At 36.9% G+C, this 14,679-nt stretch overlaps 1 protein-coding gene across 1 annotated transcript; it reads left to right on the forward strand.

The window, feature by feature from the left end:
* The first annotated feature begins 4,628 nt into the window (after positions 1-4,628).
* Positions 4,629-8,406, forward strand: LOC110928923 (protein FLX-like 4). The gene is made up of 4 exons (XM_022171971.2): positions 4,629-4,848; positions 6,514-7,053; positions 7,615-7,754; positions 7,850-8,406. Exons 2-4 carry the CDS (start codon positions 6,518-6,520, stop codon positions 8,119-8,121), a joined length of 948 nt encoding a protein of 315 aa, XP_022027663.1. The 5' UTR covers positions 4,629-4,848; positions 6,514-6,517; the 3' UTR covers positions 8,122-8,406.
* The last annotated feature ends 6,273 nt before the right edge of the window (positions 8,407-14,679 follow it).

Below are 14,679 nucleotides of genomic sequence, written 5' to 3' on the forward strand. Positions count from 1 at the left end.
ACTTGTGTTCATACTTATACTTATACGCATACTCATATTCATACTTGTATTCATACATTCGTACCTAAACGTGAGCGTAACCTGAGGGATTCGCTTACGTGGGGTCACATACATACTTACACATGAACATGCTTATATACTACTTTCTTATACGTACACATTCTTATTTTTCAAATTTATGTATACCCCGACTCATGCACAACTAGTACAAGGTATGCGGATCATGCGACGATCAAAATAATCGCGGGTGCACACGGGATTATAGTGATAGGCGCATGAGAATCATAGAGTGTGCTACTGTGTATGGTAAGACACGGAACGTAACATGACACCGAATACGAAACAGACGTAACGTGGTCAAAACATGGTGGATACGCTGCTGGTACTTCCTATATATAAGTGTTTTCACCATTTTACCAAACTTTCGTAAAACATGCCATGAGAAATTCAGTATTTTACAGACCTTTTAGACCCAGTTCAAACTTTAACAACTCACAAACGTATTATATCTACGAGACCTCATTCCTAACACATTGCTTTCGTTTATCCAATACTTATACCGCTCTTATACTCGCATACGTTTATTAGGTCAATCGTTCGCTTTTATACCTCCATTATTCCCCGTTATTCTTCGTCTTTCATACAAACCTCTTATACGATCAAATCTGTTTAGTCATTCGAATTCTACATCACTTTCTTACTATTCAAAACTATATTCTCCATCCTCCACTTAAATACAAACATACTTAGTTGGTCGTCACCTCCCAAAATCGTTTTACTTAAAATACCTAACTTTCTCGTCCTTCATCAATAAACAATTTTATACAAACATGTGATTTAATGATACTCTTTAAAACCCATGAAACTTTTCTTACAACCTACAATGCGGCCACACTTTTATCGAAATGCATACCATTTTATACAAAAGCTTTCCTTCTTAGGTAACATATTTTAAAATGCCTCCATTTCAAGTTATTCAAACTCATTTAAACTCACCTTGCCTATACACGCACATGCACGTCCTATTTATGCTTAATGCCTCAAAACATTTTAGTCAAACAAACTCTTTTCACAACCCTATCCCTTCATTCCTCAATGATTTTATACATCCTTCCCAGCACGTCACAAACTTCGAAATCTCAACTTTAGTCAATCATTCTTTTTAACCAAAATGCCTTTTTCAAAGTCTTCCTCTTGAATAAATTTCGGGATGAAATTTCCTAAAGGAGGGGAGACTGTAACGCCCTGCTTTTTCGTAACTTTCCCTATTTAGGAAGCATGTCTTGTATTTCCATTTTTGGAAGCTCGTTTCCTTTGTAATCGTGTTTCGTTTCAAGCTATTGTAAATCCGAGACTTTGATCATAATGAAATTAATCTTTCGTGTGAATTATTCATTGTTTATACACGTTTATACATTAATACGTGCATTCGTTTGATACATGATTCATAATTCGCTTAGACGTAAGTTTAACTCGTAAACATTGATCGTGTATTCGTAATTCTCAAATCTCCATACATTCAAATACTTGGTTATTCGATTGTAAGATTAAGTTATATGTTTTCACTTAATTATACCTAATCATAAATCAAACATACTTGTTACATTTGATATGTCACATACATGTATTTTTATCACACATTGTGGTACTTTAAAACATGTTTAATATGCACTTTAGACCTTGATAACATGTGAATTATACACCAAACATCATGTAACATCTTATTTATATAAAGCGCATCTCATTTATACCTTTTATTACATTTAAACAACAAAAAATATATATATAAAGCTGTTAATAACAGCTTGCGCCCAGCCCTTATGGTTGAGTTTTAGTTGTTTTTTTACTAACCAACCTTCAATTACTTGTATATCATAAATACATAGTATGCTTCACTAAAATACATCAATTATATGTCACACAAAGAAAAAAAGGGGTATTTATGGCTGTTAACAGCATTAGGCTGGGTTTAATGGACTTGTTTCAATGATTAACCCTCCTAAACACTCCCAAAGCCCAACCCATTGAAACCCTAATCAATCCCCTATATAACCCAAGCCTCCTACAAGCATTTTTCACTTTCTAAACATTCCCCATTCACTCTCAAACACTCCAAATCGCGGCTGAGATCAAGAGTTCGAGCAGATTCAGCACCTCTTACAAAAGTGAGCATAAATCACTCATTTCTTAACCGTTTCACTTGATTCTTTTTCCTACTTACTTGGATTGACCTTAGGAACATTTCCACAGGTTTTCCATGGAAAACCAAGGTCTGGAATGTCACCAAAAAGGCTCCAACGTTGACTGGTCTTTCTGTTTTTGGTTCAATCTTTGTTAAACTTGATTAAACTTGAGTTATCTCATCTCAAACCTATGTCCTTATGTTCATAACCACTTCTATGGTTAGTTGGGCTTAAAAACAAGGTTGAGATATGTAAAATCAGAGGTGTAAACCTCACAAACTTTCTGTTTTGTTTAAGGGTTTAACCCATAAGTGATGTTCAAGCCTAAAGCTTGATGATTGTGTGATTTAGGATTAGCTTGGGCTATCCTACTTTAAATCCACACATTGCTTGATGTTTTCTCATAGATTAGTTGTCTTATTTCCTTTCTTATTGTATGTTCATGACCCTCCTTGAATGTTCTTAACATCAAGTGTAGTGGTGAACGCCTAGAGGTACCTAAATGGAAGACTTGTTCTTCTTACCTCCCACATGACCTCTATGATAAACAAAGAGGTACCTAAATGGGGGATTCATCCTCCTACCTCATGCTTGACCTATATGACTATATGAACATTATATAATACTTATATATTATCCACATAATTGAACCTTTGATGATGAATTTGTGTTCATTTGTCAAAGTATTTGATTACATCATCTAAGACTTAATAACTTGTTATGATTCTAATGGGTAATTTACCCATGAAAGCACTTTAACCCTTGGGGTTTCTTAGTGTCAAACAAGAATTATATGACTAGATGATTACTTTTGCATATGTACTTTCCATATTCCTTTTAAATTCCGAATCTCGACTCTAAACATACCTTGAACTTTAACCCTTATACATCCGTCCTCCCAATTTCATACACTTGTCAACACTTGGATAATCGGAAGACTTAGCAATTTTGTGAGTATACTTGAACCCCCTTTTCGTTTACCACCTTTTTGGGGTGTAACATGTTAATCTATAAAACTTACACTTAAACTTTATTCTTAATTGCACAAACATTTCTTATACATGTATGCCTACTTGAGTACTTAATACTTTAATCTTGGGGTTATACGTTTTGTGTTAGACTTATCATTAATTTCGTATGAGCCTATCGTTGACATATATAGCGCTATAGGATTAATGCACCGCCTGTAAACTTTGGGTTATGTCATGAGCTTGTTGCGTTTCATCATTGGGTTGATTAGTTAAACACATGCCAATTTTATTGTTTATCTTGTATCAATAGCTTGCCATGTGGAATTGTTTAAACAACTTATCTTTTTATGCTATGTATGAAAACCTGTATACCCGCCTTTGCTTTTGCATTGAACTTTATTTTTAAACGTGTTACAGGTTGAGGATGACGATGCTTTGAAACTGAAGTAGTGATGATGTTTAGATACGTATTTAGACGTCTTAGGTTTTTAACATGTATCAATTTCGAACTTGTTTGTTGTATTGTTTCCTTGTATCAAACATGTCGTATTTCAAAGTTCCATGTATTGTAACACTTTGTTATGAATGAAATCAATTTATTTCTAAATCTATTGTCACAATTAGCGTTATGTGTGATGAGCAATCTTTCTTCATCTCACTCCGATGTTTCCGCCATCGGTTGGGGTGTGACACCCAATACCCACGGGTATACCCGGTACCTGACAAATACCCTGACGGGTATTGGGTCGGGTATGGGACACGATTTTACAACCAGGTATGGGTTACCCAATACCCGACCCAAACCCGACCCATTGCCATCCTTATCTCTCTCTCTCATCTCTCACTTTCTCTCTCTATCTCCGACACCCTGATCTCTCTCTCATCTCTCACTTTCTCTCTCTATCTCCCGGTGGTGGTGTTTGAGACCAGATAAATAAAGAACGGAGGATCTGAACTCAATCTTAATCAAGCCCAAGTGGTGGTGGTGTGCGGTTGGTAGTGGTGGTGTGGGGTAGATGGTGGCGGGTGGTGGTGTGAGGGTGGGTGGGTGGTGGCAGGTGGTGGTGGTGCGGGGGTGGTGGTAGGTGGCGGCAAGTGGTGGTGGGGGTTTTATTGAGAGAGAGAGAGAGTGTGTGTGTGTGTGTGTGTTTTAGAGAGAGTGAGTGTTGTTTATATATATGCGTATGTTTGGATTTTTCTTATATTTTAATAAAAGCAAGGGGTATTTTTGTAATTTCACATGGATTTAACGAAGAAAGCTCACCCCTATCCACTCTATAGACCATCTAAGTAACAAAAGATAAACCACAAGCACCGATGTAATTTTCAAAAGTTAAGGGCTATGTGTGTTACTTTACAAAACCACATGAAGTATCCGAACATTTTAGTCTATACATGGGTTGGTAACAATGTGTCAATTGAAAACCATTAAAGAAAAAAAAAAAACTTTTACATCCAAAGTTTTAGTCTATACATGGGTTGGTAACAATGTGTCAATTGAAAACCATTAAAGAAAAAAAAAACTTTTACATCCAAAGTTCTGTGTCTCATACACTCCAATTTCAAAGCCGACGACGTAATTTACCTTTCATCCCGTGCTTGGTTGCTCCGACCGCCACCGATCACCACCGATTGCACAGCCGTACGATCACTGGAACACCTACGTTTCTGTTTACCGATCACCAATCGCACCGGTATCACTCTTTTTTTATCTCCTTATCATCTACGTCACTCTTATGCGTTTTGCTGTTACGATTTCTGTAAATTGTTTCATTTATTATTGCATTTGTTTGATCATTTTGCTAGTTTTTGTGCCCTAATTTGTTTGGAACCCTAATTTGAAACCCTAGCTGTTTAGAACCCTTAATTTGATCGTTTTTCACGTTCGTTTAGTTAGGGCTTGCTTTTTAGTTATTAAAATATTTGTTTAAACACCGATTTTAATGATAAAATGCAGTAAAATAATGTTTTTTTTGTTGATAGTATACAGAGAATTCTAATTATGTGCTGCATTATAATTTTATATACAAATTGTTACTATTTTTATTATTTATTCTTGTGGCATCGGTTTACATTATGGACTGTATATTAGTTATGAAAAATGATATTTAAAGTCGGTTTTACATGACAAGATGCGGTGAAATATAGGTTTTTTCTTGATAGTTTTACGTTATTTTCGGTTGAGAGTTTTGATTTCAGTGCTGAATGCCTGAAATAATGCAAATTGTTGCTATTTTTGTGCTCTTGTGGAATTGGTTTATATTTTTGACTATATGTAAGTGATGATTTAGTAATGAAATAGATTATTCATGGTGCGTTATCTTCAATGATCCCTTTTGGTTCATAAAATTGCACCAGCTTGAGGTGAGGTGAGGTGCATTGACATTGAATTTTGGGTTTCTTTGGTTTCTTTGTCATGCTTAATAATAAAAATATATAAATAAAATTTTTATATACTCATCTGTTGTTTGTGCGAAGGTAAAAGAGATATATTTTTGGGATGGTTTGTATGACGGTGTGCAACTATATTATATACCGAGAGCCAACAACCGTAACCCTAATGTGTCGAACCAATGGGGCTAACCCTAATATAGTAATAGATTTTAGTGGTTTCATTTGCAAAGGATATTGGGTTATTAAATTTTTGTGTAAATGCTTTATTAGTTCTTCGTCTGGTTGTATGCAGTCTTTTTCGGTAAACAATGTGGCTAAGTTACAATGAAGCTACTTCATGTCTCCATTTTAGTTTTCCATATATACATCTTTAACGGCGTTCTTGCCATATATTACAACGAGAGAGTTTGGGCAACTTACGACTCGTAAGTGCGGATACAACGAAATCACTATATTAGATATAACATTTTAAGGAAAAAAATTCAATAATGTTATGTTTGGTTTTCCTATAATTTTGTAAGTTATAACTAGTTAGCTACACGAAAACGTCGGTTGTAAATTTAGGCGAATGGTTTGGCTTTTTAATATTGAATGCACATTTTATTTGAATTTCTGGCAAGTGTAACTGCATGTATAGATTAAATTATAACTTTTTTTACTTCAGCATAACCAAAATATAGTATTTTATGCTAGACATTTGCTCCTGATATCATGTATAAATGATCATTATTTCAGTTATAAGATCAACAGATTCCACTTTCTCCGTATTTCTTAAAAGAAAACTACTAAAAATATTATGCATCATTAATTAAGCAACATTTCGTCAAATAAAAGTTGCAAAAGGCAAGTTCTTTACTTTCTTTATAGGTACATTAAAATATCATGCAATAAAATTATTGTTTTTGGAAGCTTAATTAGTATAAAATTGTTTATAGTTATATTTGACATATCAACTCATTAAACAGATAAATGTCTGCAAGAAGACATGGGTCACCACCATACGGAAGCCGGTCAACCCAAGCTCCGGGGATGATGCGCCACGGTTTATACCCTGTGGGCCACCACTCCATAGACCCACATCACTCTGAGCACGGTGACAGCAAACTATCGGCTCAGCCAACCGAACTAGAACGGCTAGCAAGTGACAACCAGCGACTCGCAACCACTCACGTAGCCTTACGCCAAGAACTGGTGGCCACAACACAAGATATTCAAAAACTCAAGGCCCACATCGGAACCATCCAGACTGAAAGCGACATTCAGATACGATCGTTGTTGGACAAGATTTCGAAAATGGAGGTAGATCTTCAGGCTGGCGAGAACGTGAAGAAAGAACTTCAGCGGGCCCACACTGAGGCCCGAGCTCTGGTGATTACTAGACAGGAACTGCTTGGTCAGATTGAGAAGTCTGGTCAAGAGTTGAAGAAGATACGTGCTGATGTGGAAAAATTGCCCGATCTGCAGATTGAACTTGATGGCTTGAAACAAGAACACCAGAAATTACGGTCAGTAAATGGCATTGTGGTTTCTACTTTTTTACATTTACAGGTTGAAATTTTGATCCATTAACTTGTGAATGAAGCAACTCGGGTTGTGTTTTATCTCTAATGCGTCAAACGAGTAAAATTAAAAGAAAATTTGCTTATAAGCGGGTCAAACGGATTGAAAGTCAATCAAAGTGTATCTTTAATGCATAAAACCTTCCAAGTCAGTTTAATAAAAAATGGCTCATTGTTTCAGATGATATTTTTTTTGTTATCATATTGGGTCTGGTAAATTGGTAATATTTATAGAATTGCTTAAGAGCAGGCCAAATGGGTTGAAAATCACCTAAAGTGTATTTATAATGCATAAACTATCGTAAGTCATTTTGTTAAAATAGCTTATTTTTAAATATAATATAATTTATGTGATATTATTTGACCCGGTGATATTTATAAGAAAGTTACACTTTTGGACAAAAAGTGAATCGGATTAACCCAACCTAACAATCTGTTCATTTTTCTACCTCTGTATATTATTTAATAGTGTGTCTGAACTTAATCTTTTTGTTCGTGTTCTCGCAGGTTGATTTTTGAGCATCAAAAGCGCTTAAACGTGGACAAAGTGGCACAATTGGAAGTAATGGATAAAGAGCTTGTGGGGATGGCAAGAGAAGTTGAGAGGTTACGGGCCGAAATTTTGACTGCTGAAAAGTGGGCAACTGGTAATTTTTTCTTTTTTAGTTTATTAACATTTTAAGAGATTAAATGTAGTAACCCAATCGATCCGTTCATAAGTCAATGTTTATTTTGTATGCAGCACCAAACATGTATTCCGGGCCCTACATGAACCCTCCTCCTCCTCATCCTCCGATGCACGCGAGTAGCGGCAGCTATGTTGATGGGTATGGAAATTATCATCATGTTCCAGTGGGTGTTGGTGGTGCCGGAGAGGGAATGGTTCCTTATGGTGGTGGTCATCCGGGTGGCGGTTCTCAGTGGGGAACACCACAAATGGTCCCCTATGGTGTAGCTCCCCCTTCACGCGGCAGGGGAGGACCACCACCACCGTATAACAACTCTAGAACCTGAACAGAAACAGAAACAGACCAACTGCAATTTAGGTTTTTTTTCCTTTTGGTTCACATACATGTGCCTTGATGATGTCACCCCACCCAACAACTTATTAAGTGTTGTAGAAGGCTTAGATTTTACTAAAGTGGGGAGTTAGTTTCTTTTTTTTTTTTTGGCTTAGTATAATATATTGGCTTGCTGATTGCCTTATGATTTGTCCTTTCATGTAGCGATGATGGTGTACTACTTATGTGCTCCTTCACCAGGTCGGTGCTAGTGGGGATTTCCGCGATTGTTCTTTAACGTATGTTGGTAACCCCTATGTGAAACATACAATCGGTAGGCTATCTCATGTGTGGTTTAGACAATGATAAATGATGTTCATATTAAGACATCAAAGATAAGAATAATGATGCATGCTAGGTGATAAAAAATGACCATTTGTTTTGTATTATATGACAAGAGTTAGAATAAGATAAAGTTTATGATATGATGAGAAAGAACAGGCTTATTTTCTTTGGCTAAACCGCTCTATAAAGTAGTATAAACAAGATGAACAAGCTAAACATGACTTTTGGGTTAATGGGTTGAATTGGTGAATCCGAAGACAACACATATAGTTACTTGTGTAAGACATTAACCCTAACTAGAACAAAAATGTGTGTCATCATGTTCCATGTTTTAGGAGCGTAAACAATATCTTTATTTTTTCTTTCGAAAAGTTAACGGAAGATGAGACATCGATACCGAGAGAGAGTGGGGGGTTGAACAATTTAATTGTTAAAACTAGGGTTTATAAGTAGACGGATTTCAAGATAGAGAGGTAGACAAAAATGATTGGAAGTTGGGAAGTGTTCATCCTGATGTAGAGAGACATGTTATAGATCAGCTGTTTATTAAATTGGTTAAGCCCCACACGACTTGTTTATCAAAAGAGGTTATATTAGGCAACCCAAAATATGATTATTTCCATGACGTAACCGTACTATAAATTACTAGGTACTCTTGCTTAAATTGGGTTACACAGAAAGAGGTGTATATTTGGATAAGGGAATACATCTCGTAAATAAGTGAACAAACTAGATTTTTAATTTAATGCTAATCTATTAGAAGTAGTAACATATAACTTTCTAATAACTATTATGGCGGATCCGTGTGTTGCGGAGGGCTTATAATCGCATACTTAATTTAGGTAATAATATGTTATTATGAGTCGTCTGCAGCGCACGTTAAGGTTTTTCCTATACCCGAAGATTACAAGTAAATAAACTTAAACTTGTGCCATGTTATTATGGTGACCGTTTACCGCACGGTAACACTGCCGCCAACTCACATTTGATGCGGTAAACACAGTGGAACGGGGAGAAGTCACCGCTTGGCGCTTGTGCCATGTTGCCTTTTTCAACCGTTAGGATGTCAAATGGGGAGTGGAGAAGGAGAGGGGAGCACCCATTATGTTTGAGTGCAAAACGAGAAGTGAAAAGGGGGTTGACGCCAATGATGTCCAGCCCAGTTGGTCGGAGGTGAGAGGGTTTACCCACTTCGGTGGGGTTCCCGCTCGGGAGGTCACAGGTTCGAGACCACTCCGGTTCCAATATTGGGTAATTATGGTGTAGTTGGACCTTAGGGGGGCCTAGGGATCGAACCTGCGTGCGGGCGATACCAGATCAGGAGGAATACGGTTGAGCTATCCCAAAAAGGGGGGGGGGGTGTTGACACAACAGAATATGATTGACTGGGACTCAAGTGCCGCTGCTGGGCCCATGGGCATTAATGTTTTTTCGTCATGGCATCAATCATAGGCCCATACAACCCAATCCTCATGATGTAAATAAGCAACAAAACCAGGTTGTTTTAACAAGTTTCATTGATATTCAGTTTGTTTTAACAAGTTTTGATTTGAATCGGTAAAGTTTTGAAATTTTCTATTGATTTCGAACAAGATCAGATTTGAAAAGAATTCATACGTGAGTCAATTGTTTCAGATCAAATAAACATGATAAGGATGACTTTCAGATCTAAAAGTTGAGTTTATTATATTTGTTATTTATTTATAAAGAGGGGTAAATAAGTAATGTCACATGGACTTAACGACATAAACTAAAAGAAATCCACTTCAGAGACATTTGAGTAATAACTTGTCAAACCACAAGGAGCACCAGTGTAATTTTCAAAATGTGGAGACTATAGTTGTTATTTTACCAAACCACAGGACTATCAAGCCATTTTACTCCTACAACTATAAACAAATAAATTCACCACCATGAACTAGCTAGAGTCAGATTTGGGGAAAATATGCTCGGAAAAATCGAATGAGGCTCCGGCGAGAGGGACAGTAGGTTTCAAAAGGGTGGTTGCCACCTCTCTTGCCACAACATCATCCACTCCTGGATCTTGTTTGAGCCAATGATTTCGCCCCCCATTAATCAACAGCCCTTCAACAGCAGCAGCAACAGCAACAACTATAGCAGTCATAATGTTATACCATTTCCCAACACCCTCTTTCTCGATACTATCCTTCTGTATGTATACATCTGCATCTGTGTTGGCGATGAAGATTTCTTTCTGCATATAATAATGTTTCCGAGCATAATAAGTTAGCGGACTTTGTGTGAAAGTGGGTCCGTATCTTGGCGGGGCAACCCGGATTGTGATGCAGCCATGGCGGAGCCCCACCCACTTTGTTCGCTTTCATATTTGCAGATCTGAGCCTAAAAACAACGATTTGTTGTCAAATTTGTTCTCACTCAGACGAAATGAGGCGATTTCAGAGGAAAAGGTTTTTAAGGGTGGTTGCCCTCCTTTGTCAAAGTCTGATTTTGACTTTATTTATTTAAGTCAAACATCGGTCTTTGAAGCCCATGATTTTCTTTATAAATCAACAACCCTTCATCTTTACAAACAAAATCAAAAGGAGAAACACTTATTATTATTATTATATTTATTAAACTTGGGAACAGCAGCGTTAGTAATGAAGATCTGCATGAAAAATTAGTTGAAGATGATGATGATGATGATTTGATGAGTTTTAAGAGGCTGTGATGATGAATTTCAATGCGTCTGAGTGAAATCGAGCAAAGATGAGATTGTCCTCCGTATCTTGGCGGGGCAACCCGGATGGTCATGTGGTTTAACATGGCAACCGGTAAGTATGCAGCCATGGCGGATTTATCCTCTTTTGTTTGATTGTTTATATATCTGAGCCTCAAATTGATTTATCCTGATTTTTAGTCACTTGTTTTTTACTATATTTTGATCAACTTTAACTACTGTTTTGCTATAATCTCAACAACAGAGAAAAAAGAAAAACCAAACACAGATTAGTCAAAAGCTCTTAGGCCCTCGGGCAAGGCGAGTGACCTGGAACCAGCCTAAACTTTCTCAAAAGAAGCCTAAAACATGTCTAAAACCTCAAAAATGGAATGTTTATGCTATTGGGTCCTCGCGTTTTAAGCGCCTTGTGCCTTTGACAGCTATGATCTGAACCTGAGTTATTATTTTTAAACAACTTCACTAAGATGTCATGAAATGATGCAACACCTATGACTTTCAAGTCTGACTTTGACTTTATTTAGTCAAACAAAGATAGTTTTAGGCCTTTGTTTTTCAGATGTCAACAGCCCTTTGGTTTAAATTTTGATTACGTTTTCTGTGGTGAATGTAAGTGGTACTGAATCTATGATGAATTGATGATAGAAAGGTTTAACTATACTTTATCTATATCTATGACTTCGCATCTGGTAGGCAATGAAGATGTTCTGCATATAATTTTTTCGCATCTGGGGGCTCCTATCTTGGCAAGGCAACGCAGGTTGTGGTGCAGCCGGAGTCCCATCCACTTTGTCTGCTTTCATATTTGCATATCTGAGCAAAAATAAAACTTGTTTTGTTCTTCAGCTTTATTTTCACTCTGATGAAATGAGGCAATTCAGAGGAGATGAAAGAAAGGTTTTTTAAGGGTGGTTTTCCTCCTTTGTCAATGTTAGATTTTGACTTTATGTACGTCAAACATCTTTCTTTTAGCCGAGGGGACTCCCACGTGTCTTGTGTTAAATACCTGAAATGCCCTAACCACTAATCACTGTTCATCATAAGTCTATATTCATATAGATAATGTGTCTGAGTGAAATCGAGCGAAGATGAGATTATCCGCATCTTGGCAGGGCAACCCGGATGGTCATGTGGTTTCACATGGCAACCGGTAAGTATGCAGCCATGGCGTATTTATCCTCTTTGTTGGATTCTTTACATATCTGAGCTCCAAATTGTTTGCGTTTTCAAAACTGCGTTTTGGAGGCAGATAATCACTTTGGAGGCAGATAATCACTTTTTCATGCTTCTCCAGAACTGCGTTTTGGAGGCAGATAATCACTTTTTCATCCAAACACTTTTTTAGATTATTTATGTTTTACAAACGCAATAATCAAATAATCACTTCAAAACGTAATCCCAAACACCCTGTAAGTTGCTCATGAGCGGCTCGGTTCGTTTACAGCCCGTATATTAGTGAGATCTTGGTTTACAAAAGTGCGCCTATGCGATTTTGGTAGCATAAGACACACTTTTTTCAAAAGGCACCATTTCTTGGCAAAAAGTTGACCTTGAGGCGCACGCCTCATGTATATCTCATATTTTTGTGCAACCGGTTGTTGTACAGCATGCCTTTTAGGTTGTACATGTATGAAATTTCCATATTAAATCGGGCTCTAGTGATTTGAACACATTTGGGATTATCTGCATCTTGGCAGGGCAACTCGGATGGTAATGTGAAACAAAGATGTATATCTCTCTGTTTTGCATTGCATCTAGTAAGTTTGCAGCCATGGCAGTCTATCCATTATGTTCTGTTGTTTACAAATTTGAGCCTTGTAATGACTGGATTGGATCATGTTGAACGTCGAACTGATGAGTTGTCTCTATTTGTTCCCCGTTAATCAACCACATCACTCTTAGATGGCGAACATTTTGGTAGTTTTGTTTATGTATATAATGAGAAATGATACATAAAATTGGAAGTTACTGGGCACGGGGAAAAACTCAGACCGTAACTTGGCGGGGCAACACGAATGGTGGTGCAGCCATGGTGGTGTCTGATCCCCTTTTTTTAATCTTGGTTCTAAATGGCACGAGACACTTTGAGCCGGTGTTTAGGTTCCGAATGGTGAGGCAAGAACCTCACGTATACAAGGTGTTGCTGTTGCTCTATGTACTATAAGCTTTATGTACACAACGTAAAGGGAAAATCATGAAAATAGATATAATGTTATACCAACACCCTCTTTCTCTCTCTATACATATGTCTATCTATACTTCTGCATCTGTGTTGGCGATGAAGATTTTGTTCTGCATAATAATAAGTTAGCAACTTAGCGGACATTGTGTGAAAGTGGGCCCGTCTCTTGGCGGGGCAACACGGGTTGTGATGCAGCCATGCCGGATCCCCACCCACTTTGTCCGCTTTCATATTTGCAGATCTGAGCCTAAAAACACACACGATGTTTTATTTTCACTCAAACGAAATGCGGCTATTTCAGAGGAGAAGGTTTTTAAGGGTTGTTGACCTCCTCTACCAAGTCCGATTTTGACTATATTTAAGTCAAACATCATTCTTTCAAGCCAATGATTTTCTTTATACCGATAATATTATTGTTGTTGTTGATGTTGTTATTAAACTCCGGGAACACAGCGTTTGTAATCCTTTTAGTTTGTGTTGTAACTAGTGGAAATTCCCCGCGCGTTGGATTAAGTTTGGCTGTTGAAGGTGAGGATGATGATGATTTGATGAGTTTTAAGAGGCTGTGATCTATGTAGTTAATGCGGTAGAATATCGGATATCGGTCAAGGACCGATATTTGAGATATAGATTATTCGGTGAGATATCTGTAATTTTAATATCATGCAGAATTTATATATATAGCAATTTAACACTAACAATTCAGTGATATATTGGTTATATCGGTCATATATCGCCGATAATATCGGTACCGATATTCGACACTGATATTTACATAGGGACCGATAACCGATATGTCACCGATAAGCAAACAAAATCACACAGATAAACATTTGTTACTATTATTATTATTATTATTATTATTATTATTATTATTATTATTATTATTATTATTATTAAACTTGGGAACACAGCGTTAGTAATTAGGGCTGCAAACGAACCAAACGTTCGGCGAACAGTTCGTGAACTGTTCGGCGGGAAGTTCGTTTGTGTTTGTTCGTTTATTAAACAAACGAACACAAACAAAAAATTTCGTTCGTTTAGTTAAATGAACAAACATGAACAGAGGGCGCGTTCGTTCATTTATGTTCGTGAACGTTCGGTAAGGTGTTCGTTTGTGTTCGATAATTCATTAGTGTTTTAGCTTTTATATTTTATTTAAATACTTCAAAACTCCGACAAATAAAATATTTAATAAGTGTCGATGTATTATATATTTTGTTCATGAACGTTTGTTTGTGTTCGTTTGTTACCATTTGTGTTCATGAACATTAGTTTGTGCTCATTTGTGTTCATCATCATCCGTTTTCATTCGTTGCCTAAAATTAAAAAACAAACACGAA

This window comes from Helianthus annuus, chromosome 3 (genome assembly GCF_002127325.2).
Source record: "Helianthus annuus cultivar XRQ/B chromosome 3, HanXRQr2.0-SUNRISE, whole genome shotgun sequence".
In the NCBI taxonomy this organism is placed as follows: domain Eukaryota; kingdom Viridiplantae; phylum Streptophyta; class Magnoliopsida; order Asterales; family Asteraceae; genus Helianthus; species Helianthus annuus.

Excerpts from the sequence above, each read along its gene's own strand:
- LOC110928923 (XM_022171971.2), top strand. The coding sequence starts at position 6,518 with ATGTCTGCAAGAAGACATGGGTCACCACCATACGGAAGCCGGTCAACC. Across the intron at positions 7,054-7,614 it reads CAAGAACACCAGAAATTACG|GTTGATTTTTGAGCATCAAA; the intron begins GTCAGTAAATGG and ends GTGTTCTCGCAG. Across the intron at positions 7,755-7,849 it reads TGCTGAAAAGTGGGCAACTG|CACCAAACATGTATTCCGGG; the intron begins GTAATTTTTTCT and ends TTTTGTATGCAG.